This window comes from Castor canadensis, chromosome 17 (genome assembly GCF_047511655.1).
Source record: "Castor canadensis chromosome 17, mCasCan1.hap1v2, whole genome shotgun sequence".
Classification (NCBI taxonomy): domain Eukaryota; kingdom Metazoa; phylum Chordata; class Mammalia; order Rodentia; family Castoridae; genus Castor; species Castor canadensis.
In genome coordinates, this window is record NC_133402.1 from 22,943,461 (window position 1) to 22,968,672 (window position 25,212).

General features: G+C 36.6%; 1 protein-coding gene across 1 annotated transcript in view; it reads right to left on the minus strand.

The window, feature by feature from the left end:
* Positions 1-25,212, minus strand: part of LOC109675725 (phospholipid-transporting ATPase ABCA3-like) — a 171,441-nt gene that overhangs the window by 18,014 nt on the left and 128,215 nt on the right. The window contains 2 exon segments of the mRNA XM_074059288.1: positions 5,231-5,416; positions 17,326-17,487. Coding sequence (XP_073915389.1) covers positions 5,231-5,416; positions 17,326-17,487 — 348 coding nt within the window.

Here is a 25,212-nt window from a genome sequence, read left to right on the forward strand (position 1 = left end):
ATGGTCATGTTCTCATTATTGAAGCTTCCAAAGTATGAACGTGATATATTGCAATACTTACATGAATCTACATTAATTTTCCAAAAATGTTTCATAATTTTCAGTGTAAAGTCTTCCATATATTTATTTTTTTATTATCATATTATTTTTGTACTGGAGGTACATTGTGACATTTACAAAAGTTCTTACAATATATCACATTTGAATTCACCCCCTCCACCATTCTCTTTTATTCTCCCTCTTGCCATTCCTGGAATAGTTTCAACAGGTCTCATTTTTCCATCTTCATACATGAGTATATAATATTTCCACAATATGCACCATCCTGCACCTTTTTATTATATCCTCCTCCCTCTCACTGTCATTAATACCCAGACAGGATCTGTTTTATTTTCCTGTTCCCGACTTTTGAAAAAAAAGATATTTTTGTTTAAGGTAACTATACAGGGTGTTTCACTTTGACATTTCCATGTATTATAACTTGAACTGGTTCTCCCCTCTATTTCTCTTCTTTCTACCTTAGTTCCTCTTCTTATGGTGAATTTGACAAGTCTAAAAATTATATATTCATCCTTGTATTGAAAGTGTATTCAGCTTCTTTACTTCCTTTTTTTTACAACCTCCTCCCCTGTTAGTGAGTTCCCCTTTGCGTGACCTGTTTTTCACATTGCTTGTATTTGTGTTGAGCCTATAATATCCCACATATGAGAGAGAACATGTGGCCTTTGGCTTTCTGAACCTGGCCAACATTACTTAAGATGATGTTCTCCAGTTCCAGTCATTCCATGTATATTTTTTGTTAGATTTATTCTTAGCTATTTTTGTTTCTATCCTATCTTAATGGCATAATTTTATGTTTCATTTTTATGGCTAGCATTTCTTTAAGTTTTTTCTATTAGCAGACATAAAAAGTGAGGGGTTTCATTACAATATTTCCATACATTCATATAAGGTACTTTTCATTTTCACCTCCTCTATTATTCTTCCTCTTTCCCCTTTAAACTTTCTTACAGATTTAAAAATAGGTTTCATTATGAGCTTTTCATTTGTACATATGATATACTTAGATCATATTCTACCCTCTCACCTTCTTCTGATTCCTTCCCAATATCCCCTATTTATGGTCATGTCCTTTTTAAATTTTTAGACAGATCAGTATTTAAGAGAAAAATACAAATTTGTCTTTCTGTCTTTATTTTGCCTAATATGATCATCTCCAGTTCCATTCATTTTCATGCAAATGACATTATTTCATTCTTTATGAAATAGTACTCCATTGTCTATATATTCCACATCTTATTTATCCATTTATCTGTTGATGGACACTGATGCTGATTCTATAATTCAGCTATTGTGAATAGTGCTGCTATAAACATAGGTATGCAGGTATCTGTATTGTATGATGACATTTGTTTTTGGATATATGCCCAAGACTAGTATAGCAGGATCATATTATAGTTCTATTTTTAGTTTTTTAAGGACACTCCATACTTATTTTCATAGTGGCTGCAGTACTTTCCCCCCAGCAGTGTATGTGTTCCTTTTCACCTGCTTCCTTGCCAGCATTTGTTATGTTCTTAATGATAGTCATTATAATGGGTGATTTGTAATCTCAGTGTTGTTTTGAGGGCTTTTTGATTCTGGAGTTTGAACCTAGGTCCTCGTGCTTGCAAGGCTGTTGTTTCTACCACCTTCTAGGCAGGTATTTCAGCTATACTTGCAGCCCTGAATTCAATTTTTTGGTGATACTGGGGTTTGAACTCAGGGCCTCACACTTGCTAGGCAGGCCCTCTACCACCCATTCAATGTTTTTGATTAGCATTTCCCTTATGGCTAAGCTTCTTGAACACCTCTTGGTGTGTTTATTGGCCATTCGTAATTCTTTTGATAACCATTTCAATTCATTTGTCCATTTAATTGGATTATTTATTCTTTTGTGCCTAATTTTTGGAGCTCTTTATATATTGATACTAATCCCTTGTCAGATGAATAGTGAGCAAAGATTTTTCTCCCACTCTGTAGGCTATGATAATTGTTTAATTTGATGTTCAATTTAATGTAATACAATCAAATCTTGTTCCTGAGCTATTGGAGTCCTGTTGGAACATTGTTGCCTATACTAGAATCTTCAAATGTTTTTCCTATGTTTCTTCTAGCAGTTTCAAGTTCCAAGTCTTATTTTAAGGCCTTTGACCTATTTTGAATTTATTTTTGCATAGAATGAGAGAAAGGGGCCTAGTTTCAACCTTTTACATGCAGATATCCAATTTTCTCAGCACCATTTGTTGAGGAGGCTTTTTTCCAATGTACTTTTTTTGGCAGCTTTGTTGAGAATCAGATGACTGTAGCTACGTTTATTTTTGAGTTCTCTTTATCATTCCATTAGTGTACATGTCTGTTTCTATGCCAGTACCATGCTGTTTTATTACTATGGCTCTATAGCATAATTTGAAATCAGATATTGTGATACCTCCAGCATTATTCTTTTTGCTCATGATTGCTTTTGTTATTCTGGGTCTTTTGTACTTTCATATGAATTTTAAGATAATTTTTATTTTTGTGAAGAATATTGGGATTTTGATATGGGTTACATTGAATCTGCAGATTGCTTTTGATAGAATAGCCATTCTCATAATTCTGTCAATATGTGAACATGGGAGGTCTTTCCATATTACAGTGTCTTTTTCTTTTTCTTTTTTTTTTAGTTGAAGAGGCTTTTTCTCCAAAGCATATTTTGGGTACTTTTGTCAAAAATCAGATGGCTATTGTTGCATGGGTTTGTGTTAGTGTCTTCTATTCTATTTTATTGGTCTTCTTGTCTGTTTTTATGCAAGTACCATGCTATATTTATTGATATTGTTATGTAGTATAGTTTGAAGTCAGGTATTGTGGATTAAGAACTGTGGATTACACACAAAGGGGTTTTATTCAGACATAAACAAGAAAAAAATTATGTTACTTGCAGGTAAATGGATGGAACTGGAAAACTTCATGTTAAGCAAAGTAAGCAAGGCTTAAAAAAGTCAAAGGTCTCATGTTTTCCTTCATATGTGGATGCTAGACCTATACATTAATGTATATATAGATACCTATGTATGTATTTTGTGTGAGAGAACAAAATTATATTAGTGAGTCTGAGGGGACTTATGGGAGGTGGGAGAGGTAAAGAAAATGTTAGAGAATGAAAAATATTGAAACAACCTATTTATATATGAATATAATATAACACACTGTAAGTTACTCAATACTAAGGGAGCATGGTGACAGATAATGAGTAAGTAATGAGGGGAAGGTTAATTTGATTAAACCATGATATATACAGGCTTAAGGTACTAAAGTGAAACCCCCTTGGACTATCAATATACACTTAAAAAATGAATGGCATGAGGGAAAATAGTCCTTTTCTGGGGATGTGTAACAGTGCGAGGTGGGTAGGCACAAGAAAAAGGGATAGAGGGTGGATATGGTGGATATATTTTGTATCCACATATGAAAATAGAAAAATCAAACTTGTTTAAATTTTTCTAAGAAGGCAGAGAGGAGGAAAGAAGGAGAATGATGGGGCGGGGGGGAGTGTAAATCTAAGATATATTGTAAGTACATATGTAAATATCACAATGTATACCCCTGTATAACTATTTACACTAATAAAATATTTTTTAATGCAGTCTCTAGAACTTGGCTTGGTGACTCCTAATTACAACTTTAGCACTTTACATTTTCTTTTATAAGAAATCTTTGTTTTCCTGACTTGTAATTGCTTATCTCTGATTTGATTCCTGTCCTGAGGCCCTTTCTCCTGCATGTCAGTAGACATCTCCTTTCCTCCCTCCTCCATGTCCTGGTATATGTTTACTCCTCCTGTACCTTTCTGGAGACTTGTCCACCATCTAATGTGATACCAGGCACATAATAGGCATGTGAGGGATATCTTTGAAATGTGTAACAACATCAAATTGGGCATCAGGCTTTGCTTTCTATGAATAAATTGCTGGTAGTAACCAGCTGTTTGCTTGTTGACTTGACTAGATTCCCTAGTCCCTGCTCTGCTTATCCATGGGAGAAATCCCTACTTTATCTTGTAGATTAATGTCTAAGCTCATAGGCTTGACTGCCAGGTGCTGGCTCCAGTGTTGATTTAGTTATTTAGTATCCACCCCACCTTGAGAGGCGCATCCTGTATTTTCCCTGCCTCACCAAATTCCACTATTCCTTTCTTCCCCACATATATTGTCTTTAGTACCTACGGAGACCTTTTGTGGACAACCTAAAGAAAGTCACAATGAATCAGCAAGGGATAGACTGCATTCATATGTGATAAGAGTCATGTGTTTTCATGCATTTTTTTGTATCAGAGAAGTCTCTTTGCCTCAAAATACTCTTTCCTCTGAAACTACTTCAGGTGATGGTTCTCAAAATGTGGAACAGCACCATAATTACCTGAAAACTTATTACAAATGCAAATTTTCAAGGTCTACCCTGTATCAATGATATCAAAAAGCTAGAGGATAGAGTCTAGCAATTTGTAGTTTAAATGCCTTATTGGTGATTCTGATTTTTTCACATATGTAAACAGACACTGCACAGCTTCGTTATTAAGTGTGTCTTCTATATGCTAGCATAATAAGTATCACTTGGGAGTTTTTAGAAATATCCAGGGATAAATAAAGATGAATGGGGAGTTTGGGGAGAAAATTATAGTCAAAAGATTAAAAATATAATGTTTGGAGTGGCAGAAGTCAAAACATACAGAAACTACAAAGTGCAAATTTTGGTGAAGACGTCTGATTCATGTAGATCCCAGTCAATATGGATTGGTTTGTTATCTCCAGTGTTATGGTTTGATTATGAAATTCTCCCTACCTGCTCATGTGTTGAGCCCTTGGTTCCCATCCTACAATGCTATTTTGGGATCTTGTGCAAACTTTAGGAGGTGGGACCTCTCTCCAGGAAGTAGGCCACTGGGAAAGGTCCTTGGGAGTATCTTGTCCCTAGTCCATTCTTCTCTTGCTCTCTGCTTCCTGTCCACCATGAGGAGAATACCTCCTTTGCCACATGTTACTACGGCCATCATGTTCTGCACAAGTCCTATTTTCCACGAGGAAAATAAATCTTTCTTCTTCTAAGTTTTGGTCATGGTGATGAAAAAGCTAATACATGCAGTAATGGAGTTAGCATATGTAGAGATATGTTTTTTGTTTTAGAGTTATCTCTGAGGTCCACGCTCAACTATTTACCTTATTAAGTGTCCTGTAGATACCAAAGGAAATGTAGCAAACCACAAAGGCTCTCAGTCTCCATATGGTAGTTTCCAGAAGGAAAATCAAGAGGAGGAAAATAAATCCTGTGGCAGCCATTGCAATTACATGCGTTCCAATTGCATTTTTGTTCATACTGTATACAGGAAGTTCAATTACTGACAACAACAAAGACACAGACTTACTTTTAAAATATTAATAGAGTGAGATATCAACAATATTTCTGAGTAGGAAATTACCAGATTTCATTCTCCCTCACAGTTATATCATCAACAGAATATACCTTGGTAAAACTCTCAAAATATACAAATAAGAGCAAGTCACTTGTGTTTAATTGTAATGAATAAAATTTTACATTGATATGGTAAGATAAATAATCTTCCTTAGACCATCCCCTCTCTTTCCAACAAGGCAGCCCACCATCAGACAGAGAGAAATTCCCAAGGTTGACACCCTCCACAGACAGAAAAGAGAATATAGGAAGAAGACACACAGCTTCCTTAGCATTCTGAGAAGATTTCTGGGAAATCCACTTCAGGTATTGAGAGGGGATCCAAGATGGCTACTAGAATGCAGAAGCAGACACTGTGAGCTCCATAAATCAAAAATTTTGCTAAGATGCTGGAGCCACACTTGGCAGAAAAAAAGCAGCAAGAGGAATCAAGGCTTCCACACACTGAACACCCAGCCAGTACAAGGCTTCTCTATGCCACGTTACACTGAGAAAAGAGGAGGGCTCATGCACCACCAGATGCCAGCTCCAAACCTGCTTGGGAGACATCCAGCAGACCAACAGGTGAGCAAATAAGTGGCATGTGGTATTCCCACAGCCACTCCTGGGATAAACCAGCCTAGTCCCTGGGACAGATTGACCCCCCACCCCACACAAAAAAACTGAATAATAAACAAGAAACTGAAAAGGAACATGTAGCAGAGGGGGCGGGGTACTGTAAGTGCACCAGAGAAGGGGGAGGGGCAGGGAGGAGATGTCCTTGAGAGCTTACAGTAAACAAAGACTGGAAAGGCAGATGGGCTTACAGAGGGCAGGTGACAAGCCACTGCCTGAAATAGGGCAGATAGCGGTCCACAAAGCTCATCTCCTGAGCCAGTAAGCAACATCCAAAGTCAAATGATGTTGCAAAACTGAAAAACAATCATCAAACCAGCATAACATGCTGACAACAGGGAGCCGAACAACAGATCTCTGACCTTGCTCAGAGGAAGGGGCCAAGACAAAAGCAGGATGGCTGTTAAACCACAGAGTTGATCTCTGGAACCTGAGGACAAGCTGCCCCTTGCTGAAGGAGGAGCTGATTAAACAGCTGCTGCTGAAAGATGCAAAAAACAAAACAAACAAACAAACAAAAACTGGCGAGTCACCCCAACTACCTGGAGAGACTAAGACAAAGCTTCTGCTTAAATACCAAACACCAGGACTGGATGCTGAAGATGTAACACCAGAACTACTAAGACTGAAATTCTATTGTTCCTGAATCTGGAATTTTTTAATGTGTTTGTTTGTTTTGTTCCCTGTTTGTCTATCACCTCTCCCTATTGATTTCTTTGGTTTTCTTTTTTTTCTCTTACTTTCTTTGTTTTGTTAGTTTTACTATTGTAAATTAGCTAATACTAAATTACACACAGACCAGGGGCAAAACAGAACCAAGTGAAGTGATGGGAAGACAAAAAAGGGATAGAAACCATTCTCCCCACAAAAATAAATTAGTACAGGATTCAGAGGAAAATGAAGAAAATGATACCAGTTTCTGGACTCCAACAATACAAAGATAAACTATGCTAAGGAACCCAAGGAGGCCCACAAGAACAATCTGAAAGAAGAAATCCTGCAAGTAATCGCTGAGAATTTCATGGAGCTGTTATTAGACATGGTCAACCAAAATGTACAAGAGTCACTCAAGAAATTCCAAGACAATAAAAATAAAGAATATGAGAGGACACAAAAACAAATAAATGCACTCATACGAGCCCTAAATAAACAACAAAGTGAAACAGAAAAACCATAAATGAATTAAGGGCAAAAATTGAAAAAATTAAAGAGGAAGTGACCCATGATATGGAAAATCTCAGAAAAAAGAATGAAACAGAAATACAAAACACAATTTAGAACAAGCAGAAGACAGAACCTTAGAACTTGAAGATGAAATGGAATTTAAAGGAAAAACTGAAGAGGTATTAGTCAAACAACTCATGACCAGTGAAAGGAATATGCAAGAACTCACCGACTCCATCAAAAGACCAAACCTGAGATTCATGGGAATTGAAGAGGAGAAGAGGTGCAAGCAACAGGAATTCATAATGTATTCAACAAAATAATAACAGAAAATTTCCCAAATCTAGAGAAAACCATGCCCATTCTGGTACAGGAAGCCTCCAGGACACCAAACAGACGACCAAAATAGAACTACCTCATGACATATTATCATTAAAACAACAAGCACAGAGACTAGAGAAAGAATATTGAAGGCTGTAAGAGAGAAAAAACAAATACCATACAAAGGTAAACCCACCAAAATCACAGCAGATTTCTCAACGGAAACCTTAAAAGCAAGAAGAGCATGGAGTGAGATATTCCAGGCACTGAATGAAAATAACTTCAACCCTAGGATACGCTACCCAACAAAACTATCATTCAAAATAGATGAAGCAATAAAAGTATTCCATGATAAGCAGAAGCTAAAACAATATATGACCACCAAGCCACCACTAAAAAAGATTCTTCAAGGAATTCTGTACACAGAAAATGAAAGCAAACAAAACCATAAAAGGACAATAGGTACCAAACCACAGAAGAGGAAAAGACAAGAAAGAAGAGAGTAACATTGATTTAGCTGCACACAATCAAACCCTTAAACAACAAAGACTAAATGACAGGAATCACCACATACCTATCAATACTAACAATGAATGTTAATGGACTTAACTCTCTCATCAAAAGACAACATTTGGCAAACTGGATTAAAAAGGAAGATCTAACAATCTGTTGCTTAAGGAGACCCATGTCATTGACAGAAACAAGCACTGGCTTAGGGTGAAATGCTGGAAGAAGATTTACCAAGCCAATAGCCCCCAAAAACAGGCAGGAGTAGCAATACCTATCTCAGACAAAGTAGACTTCAAACTTACATTGATCAAATGAGATAAAGAAGGGCACTCCATACCAATAAAAGAGGAAATACACCAAAAGGAAATAACAATTATCAACTGATATGCACCCTAAGTCAATGCATCTAATTTCTGAAGGACCTAAAAACATATACAGACTCCAACACAGTGGTAGTGTGAGACCTTAATACCCCCATTACCAATAGATAGGTCATCCAATCAAAAAATCAATAAATAAATTCTAGAACTAAATCACACCATAGATCAAATGGACCTAGCTGATGTCTACAGAATATTTCATCCAACTTCTGCACAATATACATTCTTCTCAGCATCCCATGGAATCTTCTCCAAAATAGATCATATCCTAGGGCACAAAGCAAGCCTCAGCAAATATAAGAATATAGAAATAATCCCATGCATTCTATCTGATCACAATGCATCAAAACTAGGACTCAACACAAAAGCAACAATAAAAAGCATGCAAACAATTGGAAGCTGAACAACACATTGATCAATGATCAATGGATAATTGATGAAATAAAAGAGGAAATTAAAAGGTTCCTGGAATTTAATGAAAATGAAAACACGACATACCGGAACCTATGCGACACAGCAAAGGAAGTCCTAAGAGGAAAGTTTATAGCCATGAGTGCATATATTAAAAGGACAGAAAGATGTCAAATCAATGACCTAATGCTACATCTCAAAATTCTAGAAAAACAAGAACAAGCAAAACCCAAATCAAGCTTAAGGAGAGAAATAATAAAAATAAGGGCCAAAATTAATGAAATAGAAACAAACAAACAAAAAAAAAAACATACAAGCAATCAATGAAACAAACTCTGGTTCTTTGAAAAATAAATAAGATTTGACAGACCCTTGGCAAACCTGACTAAAATGAGGAGAGAAAAAACCAAATCAGTAAAATCAGAAATGCAAAAGGGGAGATAAGAAACACCACGGAAATCCAGAATATCATCAGAGACTACTTTGAGAACGTATATTCAAAAAAATTTGAAAATCTTGAAGAAATGGACAGATTTCTAGATACTTATGACCATCCTAAATTGAACCAAGAGGATATTAATCATCTGAATAGGTTTTTAACAAAAAATGAAATTGAAGCAGCAGTAAAGAGTCTCCCAAAAAAGAAAAGTCTGGGACCTGATGAATTCTCAGTTGAATTCTACCAGACCTTTAAAGAAGATCTAATACCAACTCTCCTTAAACTGTTCCATGAAACAGAAAGGGAAGGAACCCTGTCTAATTCATTTTATGAAGCCAGTATTACACTCATCCCAAAACCAGACAAAGACGCCTCCAAAGGGGAACTATAAGCCAATCTCCTTAATGAACCTTGATGCAAAAATCCTCAATAAAATAATGGCAAACTGAATTCAACAACACATCAGAAAGATAATTTACCACAACCAAGTTGGCTACATCCAGGGATGCAGGGGTGGGTCAGCATATGCAAATCTATAAATGTAATACAGCACTTTAATAGAAGCAAAGACAAAAACCACTTGATCATCTCAATAGATGCAGAAAAAGCCTTCAACAAGATCCAACACCACTTCATGATAAAAGCTCTATCAAAACTAGGAATAGAAGGAAAGTACCTCAACATCATAATGGCTATATATGACAAATCTACAGCAAACATGATACTGAATGGTGGAAAACTGAGACTATTACCCCTAAAATCAGGAATGAGACAAAGGTGCCCACTATCCCTACTCCTATTCAAAACAGTACTGGAATTCCTAGCCAGAGCAATTAGGCAAGAAGAAGAAATAAAAGGAATACAAATAGGTAAAGAAACTGACAAAATATCTGCATTTGCAGACGATATGATCCTATACCTTAAAGACCCAAAATACTCTACCCAAAAACTCCTAGACACCATAAACAGCTACAGCAAGGTGGCAGGACAGAAAATCAACTTACAAAAATCGTTAGTTTTTCTATACACCAACAACGAACAAACTGAGAGAGAATATGTGGAAATAATTCCATTTATAATAGTCCCCACAAAATCCCAAATACCTAGGAGTAAACTTAACAAAGGATGTGAATTACCTCTACATGGAGAACTACAAACTCCTGAAGAAAGAGATCGAGGAACACTACAGCAGGTGGAAAGATCTCCGGTGCTCATGGATTGGTAGTAACAACATAGTAAAAATGGCTATTCTACCAAAAGCAATCTACATGTTTAATGCAATTCCCATAAAAATTCCAATGACATTCATTAAAGAGATTGAAAAATCTACCGTTAAATTTATATGGAAACACAAGAGGCCACAAATAGCCAAGGCAATACTCAGTCAAAAGAACAATGCTGGAGGTATCACGATACCCGATTTCAAACTATATTACAAAGCAATAACAATAAACACAGCATGGTACTGGCACAAAAACAGACATGAAGACCAGTGAATAGAGGATGCAGATATGAATCCACAGAACTCTGCCCACCTTATTTTTCACAAAGGCACCAAAAATATACGATGGAGAAAAGATGGCCTCTTCAACAAATGTTGCTGGGAAAAGTGGTTATCTGTCTGCAAAAAACTGAAACTAGATCCATGATTATCACCCTATTCTACTATCAACTCAAAATGGATCAAGAACCTTAATATCAGACTGAAACTCTGAAGTTAGTAGGAAAGAGCAGGGAATACTCTGGAAGAAATACATATAGGCAAAGACTTCCTCAATTGAACACCAGCAGCCCAGCAACTAAGAGAAAAGATAGACAAATGGGACTTCATAAAATTAAAAAGCTTCTGCACAACAAAAGAAATGTTCTCTAAACTGAAGGACCACCTACAGAGTGGGAGAAAATATTTGCCAGTATACATCAGACAAAGGACAGATAACCAAAATATACAGGGAATTAAAAAACTAAACTCTCCCCAAATCAATGAACCAATAAAGAAATGGGCAGCTGAACTAAACAGAGCTTTCTCTAAGAAGAAATTCAAATGGCTAAAAAACACATGAAAAAATGCTCACCATCTCTAGCCATAAAGGAAATGAAAATTAAAACCATACTAAGATTCCACCTTACCTGTTAGAATAGCCATCATCAAAAACACCACCAATAACAGGTGTTGGCGAGGATGTGGGGAAAAAGGAACCATTGCACACTGCTGGTGGGATGCAAGGTAGTGCAACCACTCTAGAAAAAAATATGGAGACCTTTTTAAAAATCAAAACATAGATCTGCCATATGATCCAGCAATCCCACTCCTGGGGATATACAGGAGTATGCAACACAGGTTACTCCAGAGGCACCTGCATACCCATGTTTTTTGCAGCGCTATTCACAATAGCCAATTTATGGAAACAGGCATGATGCCACACTACTGGTGAATGGATCAAGAAAATGTGGTACTTACACACAATGGAGTTTTACTTAGCCATGAAGAAGAATGAAATCTTATTATTCTCAAGTAAATGGATGGAACTGGCGAACATCATCCTGAGCAAGGTTAGCCAGGCCCAGAAGACAAAGAATCATATGTTCGCCCTCATATGCAGACTTTAGATCTAGGGCAAATAGAGCAATGTTGTTGGACTTGGTTCACACGCTAAGGGGAGAGCACATATGGGAGGAATGGGGATAGGTAGGAAACCCAAAACATGGAAGTAGTTGATGTCCCCACTGCAGAGGAGTTAATACAGAAACCTTAAAGCGACAGAGGTCAATATGGGAAGGGATCAGGTACTAGTGAAAAGGTCAGGCAGAGATGAATCAAACTAGGTTGTAATACACTTGTGCATGGAAGCAATGCTGGGAATCTCTCTGTGTAGCTATCCTTATCTCAACTAACAAAAACGCTTCGTCTCTCTTATTATTGCTTATGTTTTCTCTTCAACAAAATTGGAAAAACGGGCAGAACAGGTTCTGCCTGGAAGCAAGAGGAGTGTGGGGGTACAGGGAGGGGGTGGAGGCTGAGGGGAGAAATGGCCCAAAAAATGTATGCACATATGAATAAATGAATAAAAAATAAAAAAAAGTAATCCACTTCAGTTCTCAACTCATGGGGATCCCAGCAGAAAAACTGAATGAACTAGGCTAAATGGAGTCTAACAGAATAGAAGTAAGTAGGCAGAGCTAAAAGAGATCAGTGTGCCATCTTAATGCAAGTAGAGTATACCTGCTCACCAGTACAGTCAATCTGGTTGCTCCCAAATGAGGTGCGAAGTGCTACTTGGCTTGACTTCATAGACAGGAAACCTTCTGGTCTATTATCACTCCATAACTGAGAGCCCCTCAGGGAAGGATAAAACCTCTCACAGTAAATTACTAAAGCTAGTGTGCCAAATACAGATGTTTATTCATCTTCCCTGAGACTGCAAAGAATATGTACAACCTTGTCCAGAGTGGGACAAGATCAATTTGAAAATAGCAACAGTAAACATGTGTCACACACCTAGAAATTTAAATAGTATTTTTGCAGTCTAAAGCACCACATTTAGATCCCACTCCAGGAGGAACAAGATCAGTGCATTACCAGAAAAGATGCCCTTTGGTCCAGTCAGAACAGTGGTAATTTCTATTCATCATCTCAGCATAACCTCATACTACAACTAGTCATCTTGATATACAGCAGAACTAAGTTAGTTGCCACACCTGAATTTAGGGCAAAGGCAGCACAAAAAGACTGAGAGAATCTAAAAGTAAGCACTGACAGCTAAAAGACATTACCAGCTGCCCTAACCAAAACCATGAGTTGTTATAAACAGTGAAAGTTTATCACTTAAAAACAAAGTACCTGCAAAAAGCCAGAAAACATGATAGCTTCAACAAATGTGCAAACAACAATTTAAGGACATAAGAATTACAAAGACTCGGAAATTATATCTCCATAATCATTCTCCAAAGAAACGGACCCTAAAAAAAGAGATATCTATGAACTATCAGAAAAAGAATTTAGAATACTCCCCCGTAAAAAGTTCAGGGAACTTTAAAATTACACAGATAAAATAATAAATGAAACTTGGAAAACAATAATGAGAAGTCCAAAAGGAAACAGAAACAATTTTTATAATACCAAAGAGAAATCCTTGAAATTAAGAATACAACAGCAGAATTTTAAAACATTTTAAAAAGTTTCAACAGACAGCTCAATCAAGTTAATAAAGAATCAGTGAACTTGGAATACCCTATGAGAGGAGCAAAGAGTAAGAGGAATAAAAAGAATGAAGAAAGTCTACAAGAATATGGAACATCATAAAGAGATTGAAACAAGCCACAATAAGAATCAAAGAAGGCGAAGAAGGATAAATTGAGCCTGAAAGCATATTTAAATAAATATTACTTCGGAGGCAGTGGCACATGCCTGTAATCCTCAGGATTGTGATTCAAGGCCAGCTCAGGTCAAAGGTTGGTGAGCTCTAACCTCAACCAACAAGCTGGGTGTAGAGGCATGCACCTGCAATCCCAGCTATACAGGAGGCATACTTAGGAGGATCATAGTCCAGGTCAGCCCAGACAAAAATAATGATACCCAATCTAAAAATCATTTTAAAAAAGTAAACATGTGCTGGAAGTGAGGCTCCAGAAAGTGACACAGCACTTGCCTAGCAAGATCAAGGCCTGATGCTAAAAATATACGATGGAGAAAAAGCAGCCTCTTCAATAAAAACTGCTGGGGAAGGGCTAGGGTTGTGGCTCAAGTGGTAGAATGCATGCCTAGCAAGAACAAGGCCCTGAGTTCAAACCCCAGTACTGTCCAAAACAAACAAACAAACAAACAAACAAACAAAAAAACCAGAAAAACTGCTGGGAAAACTGGTTAGCAGTCTGCAAAAATCTGAAACTAGATCCATGTATATAACCCTATACCAATATTAACTCAAAATGGATCAAGGATCTTAATATCAGACCACAAACTCTAAAGTTGATACAGGAAAGAGTAGGAAATACTCTGGAATTAGTAGATATAGGTAGGAACTTTCTCAATGGAACCCCAGCAGCTCAGCAACTAAGAGACAGCATAATAAATGGGACTTCATAAAACTAAAAAGCTTCTGCTCATCAAAAGAAATGATCTCTAAACTGAAGAGAACACCCACAGAGTGAGAGAAAATATTTGCCAGCTACACATCAGACAAAGGACTGATAACCAGAATATATAGGAACTTAAAAAACTAAATTCTCCCAAAACTAAAGAACCAATAAAGAAATGGACAAGTGAACTAAACAGAACTTTCTCAAAAGAAGAAATTCAAATGGCCAAAAAACACATGAAAAAATGCTCACCATCTCTAGCAATAAAGGAAATGCAAATTAAAACCATGCTAAGATTCCACCTCACCCCTGTTAGAATAGCCATCATCAGCAACACCACCAACAACAGGTGTTGGCGAGGATGTGGGGAAAAAGGAACCCTCTTACACTGTTGGTGGGAATGTAGACTAGTACAACCACTCTGGAAAAAAATTTGGAGGCTACTTAAAAAGCTAGACATCGATCTACCATTTGATCCAGCAATACCACTCTTGGGGATATACCCAAAAGACTGTGACACAGGTTACTCCAGAGGCACCTGCACACCCATGTTTATTGCGGCACTATTCACAATAGCCAAGTTATGGAAACAGCCAAGATGCCCCACCACTGATGAATGGATTAAGAAAATGTGGTATCTATACACAATGGAATTTTATGCAGCCATGAAGAAGAACAAAATGTTATCATTTGCTGGTAAATGGATGGAATTGGAAAACATCATTCTGAGTGAGGTTAGCCTGGCCCAAAAGACCAAAAATCGTATGTTCTCCCTCATATGTGGACATTAGATCAAGGGCAAACACAGCAATGGGATTGGACTTTGAGCACATGATAAAAGCGAGAGCACACAAGGGAGGTGTGAGGATAGGTAAGACACCTGAAAAATTAGCTAGCGTTTGTGGCCCTTAATGCAGAGAAACTAAAGCAGATACCTTAAAAGCAACTGAGCTGGATAGGAGAAGGGGACCAGGAACTAGAGAAAAGGTGAGATCAAAAAGAATTAACCTAGAAGGTAACACACATGTACAGGAAATTAATGTGAGTCAACTCCCTGTATAGCTATCCGTATCTCAACCAGCAAAAACCCTTGTTCCTTCCTATTATTGCTTATACTCTCTCTACAACAAAATTAGAAATAAGGGCAAAATAGTTTCTGCTGGGTATTGAGGGGTGGGGGGGAGAGGGAGGGGGCGGAGTGGGTGGTAAGGGAGGGGGTGGGGGCAGGGGGGAGAAATGACCCAAGTCTTGTATGCACATATGAATAATAAAATAATAATAATAAAAAACAAATCTTGATGTAAAATTGAACCTGAAAGTTTTGATGTAAATATTATGAAAGATGAATCATAAATTAAAAGTCTGATACAAAAAAGAAGACAAGGGCTCAGGAGCATGTAGAGGAAAGAGAATCTACACACTGTTTTGTGGGAATATAAATTAGTAGAGTCATTATGGAAAAATGGAAGCTCATCAAAAATTATAAGAAGTTCTTTCATTTCGTAATATGAACTTTGATATATCTTTACTTTCATTCAGTTTAAAATACTTTTCTAATTCCCTCCTAATTTATTTTTCACCAGTATGTTTTATTTTGTATTTAAGCATTTTGCACAATTTCTAATTTGGAAATGTTCTGGATATGCTATTAACTTAATTTATAACATACCCAGAACATCTCCAAATAATTTTACACACACACACACACACACACACGAGATTTAAAATTCATTGATGACAACTCTTTTGTGGTCTATATGAGTATTCTATGTACAAATGTAAAAAACATGTATTCTGCTGATGTTGGATTCTTTTGCTGAAAATATTAATTTGGTCCAGCTGGCTGCTAGAATTAATAAACTTTTTAGTATCTTTTCTGAATTTCAGACTTACTCTTCTATTAGTTCTTTGCAAAATAGTGTTGAAATCATTAATTTAATTGTGGATTTGTGTGTTTTTCTTTTCATTACTCTCAATTTTGATATTGGATTGCTTAATTCCATCTTATATATATGAACCACTGGTTTCTCTGCTACATACCTAATGTGTTTTGCACTCACATGTTCTGTAAATTGTTCTGGCTATAATTCTTGGTTAGGCATGGAAAACAACATATATGATTATAATCTTACCCAGACTTAGCCTTTCACTAAACTTTATGTGGACTCTCTCCTCTTGATCTTTCCCCTTGGACCCACACACTTAAATTTATTGATATAACTGAATTTTGTGTACAATTGCTTGAATTCTGTGTCCCCTCATGAACTCATCAGCTACTATAATAGGTAGAGCATAGTTTTAATAGGTGCCCTTCTCCTTTCCATATTCTGTTTTCCCTACTAATATGAAAATACTGCAGAATATGTAATAAGCAACACAGGGTCCTCATTAGACATTTCTGAAGCTGAGATAAAAGTTTGTCCCTTCCTTTTCACTGAATTGTTATCCTGTCTCTTCATTTCTGGTTCTCTTTTCCATTTAAGCACTCTCACTACTAAAATAACTATTTATAATCTTTAATTGCTCATTCAACAAACATTTGTGGATCTATCAGGTACCAGACCCCATGTTAGAAAGTCAGTAATTTAACATTAATTTGGAATCTTCCCCTCAAAAACTGGTGTGTAGGGTGAGGGCTATGACAGAAATGTAAATACAATGCACATTATAATTAGATCCTCACCAAGGAGATCCTTTCCTATCAAGAAATGCATTATGTACATAAAAATTTAAATCTTACCTCTATTATTTACACATTTAGGATGTAGGGCAAATTATTTACATTTGTGTTCCCTCAAAATGAGAAGAGTAACACATAACTTGATGAGTTATTAAAATGAGTCACAATGTTAATTCACATGTAATGAGCAATTAACTAGTAATTCTGATGAGCCTTGGAAAGCCCCAGATACTCACATTCTTTTATACAATTTGAAGAAGCAGAAACATTTTTCAAGGAAGAACAAAACTGTTTCCTTTCTTGGAGATCATAATATTTGCCGATGCTCATTCCAAGGTTATAAGTAGGTAACAGCAGCAATGAATTAAGTATGAATAGTTTAATAGAGTGACTAATGCCTATGATATAAAAGATAACATTAGCATATTTATATAAAATGAACTTTCGAAGGAAAATATCTTCTCAAGTTGCAAATGAAACTGAGAAAATTACAAATCATATTATTTTCACAAAACTCCAAATTCCACCCTTGATGTCATAAAACAGCTTGTATTGATACGTACAGCTTTGGAAAATCTTTGTGGGAAAGCCAATGTCCATGTAATCTTTCTTTCACCTGATGTGAACAGGAAATCAATACTGATTACTTCTTTTATCTTATGTGATTAATAAAGAAACAAAGTTGTGGTGAGAAATTTAGCCTAGAACTAGGAAATTGATAAGGAATGTTTTATCCTTTGAAAGGAGATGTGTCTTCAATGAAAGAACTTTAAAGCTAACTGAGGTTCCTCTATTTTTATTAATGTATATTAATTGTACAAATTGAAGTGTTTCATTGCATTATCTCCATACACACTTTGATCATATTTACCTCCTCTATTACTTCCTTCTTAAGCCTCCATTTTTAACTGTTCTGCAGATTTTCTAAATGGGTTTTGTTATGATCTTTTCATTCATTCATGCAATGTACTTCTATTATATTCTCCCTCATGTTTTCCCCATCCATGTCCTATTGGTTCTTTCCCAAATAGTTCCCCTTTTGTGTTCATGTCCTTTGTTTAAGATCTAGATCTTGCACTTGAGAGAAAATGTGGTATTTGTCTGAGTCTGGCTTATTTTGCTTAACATATTGATCTCCAGTTCCATCTATTTTCCTGCAAATGACATAATCTCTTTATGGCTGAGAATACACCAGTGTCTATATATCCCACATTTCTTTATCACATATATATCACATTTCTTTATCTGTTCATCAGTTGATAGGCACTTAGGCTGATTCCATAGCATGGCAATTGCGAATAATGTAGCTATAAACATGGGTGTGATTGTATCCTTATTATATGCTGACTTAACATCACTTCAGGTTATATGTCCAAGAAGGATATCATATAATAGTCCTAGTTTTCGTTTTTTGAGGAACCTTCCATAGTGCCTATACTAATTTGCATTCCTACCTTGTATATATCTTTAAATATTAAATTGGATTATATGATAGTTGATGAATACATATGAGGAAATATGAAGCACAGTTAATGGTTAAGGTTTTGAATTGTCATTGTAGGGCTTCAAGACTTGAGTTCAATTTATTGTGAATAAAGATAAAGTGATTATGAGAGGAGGAAAAAGCATATTTGTAATACTCAATGACAAAAAAGTGATCACTCAGTGAGGATGATAGATGACAGTGAGTGAGAGAAATTTCTACCTAACATGTAAATTCTCTAAGTGGTAAAAATATAAGTCATATCAAAGAGTCAAAAATGGCATAGATACATATAATTTGATAGCCAGAAATAGTCTGGGACATTGATTGACCATGAGTAGAAGTCAAAAATGACAAGAGATACTGCATGAGATAATGTTGTGGCTTAGTCATTTAGCCTCTCTGTAGAACATGTAAATATCTTCCTACCTCTAAGGAAAAGAGGAACATATTCCCAGGTAAAGAGTAAAATGATTCCATAGCTGGTAAGGTGCTGAAGATAGTATATGGTTGGGAGTAGAGGGTAGAGAATGATAACTGACAAAAACATGTTGTGAAGGCATGGATAATATTTTAAAATATCTATCCTCCACTGTGGCTATTTATTTCAGATATTCTATGTATAAAATAAAGTCATCTGTAAATAATAAGGTTTTTCCTTTCCATTGCTTATACCTTTATTATTTTCTGGCCTGTTACAGAAACTATAACCTCCATCCAACACCATTTTAAAGATGGAAACGACAGACAGCAACCTGGACTCATTTCCAAACAAATAGAAATCATAAGGGATCACCAATCTTATATCAAAAAACTTCTAGTGAATTGAAAGAACCATTTCCTAACCTTATGAATGATGTAAAAATAATAGTGATACTAAAATCTAAGAACATTAGAAGAAAGGGAAATTACAGGCCAATCTTTCTCATTAAAGCTAATGTAAAACTTCCTTATAAAATGTTAATAATTTTGAATTAGAAATGTATAATAATGGATAATACAAACAAGTTTGGTTATAGAAATAAAGAGTTTGTTTAATATTGAAAAATAATTTGTGAATGTCTCCAAATTAAAGAGAATTACATGATTATCTCTCACTAATGCAAAAACTGTATCTTAAAACTTGACACTTGTGCATTATAAAAATTATAAGCTTGAAAATTAGGGGAACACTGTTAATGTAATATATTACATTGTCATATAGTTGTTCAAGCATCTTATTATAATAGATATATAATATTTATCATTATTACCACTGGTAAAGAGTAGCGTTCAGCAGCAGTAAGTATATTCACAAAGTTGTGCAATGATCATCACTGTATTTTCATCCTCTCCTACAAAAACTGTACCAATTAAATAGAAACAACCTCTACTTTCTTTCCCCTAGACTCTGGTAATCTCTATTCTGTATCTGTTTATGTGAATTTGCCTATTCTAGGTACCTCACATAAATGGAATCATATAGTATTTGTCTGTGTCTGGTTTATATCACTTAGCATGTTTTGAATGTCTACACATGACATGACTGGCATATAAAAATGTATTACTTTTATGGCTAGATAATGTCTATTTAATGTAAATACCGTATTTTGTTTATTCACTTATCTGTTGATGGGCACTTAGGTTGTTTCTACCTTTTAGCTATTGTAAAAAAAATTCTGCCATGAATACTGGTGTACAAATATCTTTTTGAGTCCTTTCTTTAAATATTTGGCATATATACCTGTGTGTGGAATTACTGGGTCACTGGTAGGTCTATGGTAAACCTATTGAAAAAGTGTCAAATAACCTTCCACAGCAGCTGCACCATTTTTACATCCCTCCCAATAATGTACAGTGGTCTAATTTTTCTACATCCTTGTGATGCTTGTTACTTTGTTTTTTCAATAACTATCACAATGATATGAAGTGAAATAGTTCACTGTTGTTTTTACTTATTTCTTAATATCTAATGATGCTGACCATCTTTTCATGTGCTACTTGGCCATTTGTATATCCTCCTTGGAAAAATGTCTATTCAAAGTCTCTTGCACATTTTTATTTAGGGTGTGTCTTTTTGTTGTGAAGATATAAGTGCTCATTTAATTTTTCTAGATACCTGATCATGATCAGATGTGAGAATTGCAAATATTTTCTCCTATTCTATAGGTTGTCTTTTTCTTTCTTTTTCTTTTCTTCTTCCTTTTTTTTTTTTTTTGCAGTACTGGGGCTTGAGCTCAGGGCTTACAACTTGAGCCACTCCACCAGCCCTTTTTTGTGATTTTTTTTTTAAGATAGGGTCTCACAAACTATTTGCCTGGCTTCAAACCACAATCCTCCTGATCTCTGCCTCCTTACTAGCTAGTATTACAGGTATGAACCACCAGGTACCCAGTATTGCTTTTTTGATTGTGTCTTTTGATGCACAAAGGTTTTTAAATTTTGGTGATGGCCTTTTGTTGTATTTTTATTGCTTGCGCTTTAAGAATCTATCACCAAATACAAGGTCATGGAGTTTTACCCATTTTCTTCCAACAGCTTTTTTCAGTCAATCCGGAATAACCTCTCAAGATCAAGAATAACACCTTCCTTCTTCTATTTTTAAGTTTATTTTTCTCCTCTTTTATTAGTCCCTTCAGGTTTACAATTAGGAACACCAACCAAAAATATAGTAACATGAGATTTTATACTCATGTGGTTATTTTTTACTACAGATCTTTATTTCTTCATAAGGTTTTAAGGTACTACCGAGTGGGAGGAGCTCCAAAATGGCAGCTAGAGTAGGGAATCAGAAATCCTAAGCTCCATGGCCCCAGAAACTTCCTTGAGATGTTGGAGCTAGACTTGGGTAATTCTGATTGCTGCTAGCCAAAATAATAACCACCATCACATTAGGTGCAGATAAAATTCAAAGACTGGCCCTTAACTCAGCCATTAACTGCACTTAACAGCCACAAAAATCCCATGCAGCACAGCCATCAAGGCATGTCTGGCCATGGGTGAAAAAGCCTCCTGGCCAAATGGCCTTTTCTTTTCTTTTTTGTCTTTTCTTTTCCCGAAAAAACAGAAGACAGAATATCAATGAGAATCAAACTCTGTGACATCCTGGAGCCATAGCCTGTGGAAAGCCTCCCTACTCCACCCCTCACTGAAAAAAAAGCAGAGTCATTTCTCTCCAATAGCGAGCTCCAAAGCTGCTTGTGTGAAACTGCAGAACGAACAGGTGAACATCATGCACAATGAATGACGCCCCTACCCACCCCCTGGGGAAATAATAAAGTGCAGCCACTGGGCAGGTTGAATGCACACCCCCTTCAGTAAAACTGAAAAACATAAACAGTGAACTGTAATAAAACACTGACAGTGGAGGTGGGGCTGGAATGCTGAACCTGTCCTGGAGAATGACAGTAGGACAAGGAGCTGAATTCTCAGTGCTGAACTCTGAGAACTAACACAAGTAAAGCAGCAAAGGCTGAGAGCAGGGGTGGGGTAACAGGCCAACCTCCCAGAGGAGCCTCCAGTACCCAGCAGAGATCAGGATAGACATAAAGGCTGAGAGTGAGAGTGGGGTGAAAGCCAACATCCCAAAGGAGCTGCTAGCATCCAGCATAAATTGGGAAAAGCACAAAGGCTGAGAGTGGGGTTGGGGTGACATGACAACCTCCTGAAACAGGCTAGGTGGTGGATCCCAGAGCCAATCTCCAGGACAGAGGGCAGCATGCAAAACTGAATTGTTCCACCTCACTGGGGGAGGAACTGATCAAACAGAGCTGCAGTTGCGGGGAAACACAGCTGCTGCCTGGTGACAACAGCTCTGACAACCCTGCACGAGCTGGCAATTTTACCTCACCTCACAACTCCAACTAATCTTGTGGACAAAAGGAACAAAATACTACACAAAAGCCAGTCATTGGTGAGATCACATCAGAGCTTCTGCTTGTAGGCAAATATCAGGATTGGACACCTGAGGAATAACTCCAGAACTTTTACCAAAAGACTGAACTTTCTGTGGTTCCCGAAACTGGTGTTTTTTGTTTCTTTTAAAATTTTTAAAAAATTTTTATTATTCCTGAATTATTAACTTCACCATAATTATTCTTATCCCTACTCTTACCCTCTTTACTTTCCCCTTCTCCTGTGCTACAATCCATTGTTCTCCCTATCAAATACTCTTTCTGCCCCTTCTCATCTACTCCTTCCCCCATCTTTACCTCCCCCTCCTATACTTCCCCATGTCACCCCACTACCCCTCCCTCCTACACACTCACCACCTGCTGACTAGTCTACTGTACCAACTGTACACAACCCCAGCCCCCCACAATCCCTGACACAAGCACCCTCCACTACAACAGCAATACACCCAAACACACACAAGGGCCACAAAAATCAGCAGCCCCCAAACCTCTTCCCTACCCACCCACACTTTTCCCACCCCTCCTTCTAGTGCTAACTTCACCAATTCCCCAAAGTCTATAACTAGCCTAATAACCATTACCAACCCAACTCCCACTGTTTATAGATATTATTATCAAGGGGTTTTCTATATAATATGTAAACAACTGGTCTGGCATTGAACTTGTGAATTTGTTATTGCTAAATTACACTTCCAGGCCAGGGACAGAAAGAGCACATCAACCTAGATAACAACCAAGTCAGTCACAACATAAAAATTAAATCAGGGAAAGAAATCAGGCAATCAAAACCACCAATTAGCCTTCAAAAGCATGGTTGCACAGCACAAACTGGAGCAACAGGAACAAGAAGGAGGGATGGAAACTACTCTCCTCAAAAAAAAAAAATTCAATACAGGATTCAGTGGGAAATGAAGAAAATGGACACCCATTCCTGACCTCAACAAAATGGTAAATGTCACTAAGGAGTCAGTGACACCCTTAAAAAACCCTTAAAGCAGAAATTTTGGAAGATATCCCCAAGAAATTCATGGAGAAGATATAAGACATGGTTAACCAAAATGTACAAGATACACTCAAGAAATTTCAAGACAGCAAAAATAAAGAACATGAGAAGATGCAGAAGCAAACAAAGGAACTCAGAGAGGACTTCAACATACATAAAAGTGAAACAAAGGACACTATAAAAAGGGAGATATATGAATTAAAGATGACAACACAAACTATAAAAGAGGAGTTGAAAAAAGATATGGAAAACCTCAAAAAAAAGAATCCTAGTCTGCTGCCACACCAGCAGACTAGAACAAGGGAAGACAGAATCTCAGAGTTCAAAGATAAAATAGAACTTAAAGAAAATATAGAAGAAATCTTAAACAACTCAAGAGCTGTGAAAGGAATGTACAAGAACTCAGTGACTCCATTAAAAGAAGAAACGTGAGAATCTTGGGCATTGAAGAAGGAGAAGAGGTGCAATCCAAAGGTATATGTAATATATTCAATAAAATAATAATAGAAACCTTCCCAAATCTTGAGAAAGTTTTGTCCATTCAGGTACAGTAAGCCGCCAGGACAACAAAGAGATTTGACCAAAATAGAACCTCCCTGTGGCATATTATCATTAAAACAAAAAGCACAGAGAACAGAGAAAGAATATTGAAGGCTGTAAGAGAGAGAATACAAATAATATATAAAGGTAAACCCATTAAAATAACAGATTTCACAAGGGAAACCTTCAAAGCAAGAAGGGCATGGAGTGAGGTTATTTCAGGCACTGAATAGAAATAATTTCAGCCCTAGGATACTCAGCAAAATTATCATTCAAAATAGATGGAGCAATAAAAGTCTTCCATGATAAGCAGAGACAAAAACAATACATGAATACCAAGCCACTATTACAAAAGATTCTCCAAGGAATTCTGCACACAGAAAATGAAAACAAACAAAACCATGAGAGGATGGGTAGTATCATACCACAGAAGAAGACAAGGAATCAGAGAGTAGCATTGACTCAGCTGCATACAATCAAACCCTTAAACAACAAAGACAATTAAATGAAAGGAATCACCACATACCTGTTAATATTAACACTGAATGCCAATGGACTCAACTCCCCCATCAAAAGACACCATTTGGCAAACTGGATTAAAAAGAAAGACCAATCTTCATGACAGAAATAAACACTGGCTTAGGGTAAAAGGCTAGAAGAAGATTTACCAAGCCAGTCACCCCCTGAAACAGGCAGAAGTAGCAATACCTATATCAGACAAAGTAGACTTCAAACCTACATTGGTCAAACAAGATAAAGAAAGACACTTCATACTAATAAAAAGGGAAGTACATAAAAATGGACTAACAATTATTAACCTCTACACACCCAATGTCAGTGCACCCAATTTTACCAAACATACTTTAAAGGATTTAAAAATCACATATAGACTCCATCACAGAGGTAGTGGGAGACTTTAATACCCCTCTAAAATAGATAGGTCATCCAAACAAAAACTCAACAAAGAAATGCTAGAAATAGAAGACACCATAAATCAAAAGGGCCTAACTGATGTCTACAGAATATTTCATCCAACATCTACACAATATATATTCTTCTCAGCATCCATGGAACTTCTCCAAAATTGATCATATCTTAGGGCACAAAGCAAACTTCAGCAAATATAAGAAAATAGAAATAACCCCCTGCATTCTATCTGATCAAATTGCATTACAGCTAGAACTTAACAACATAAGCAATAGCA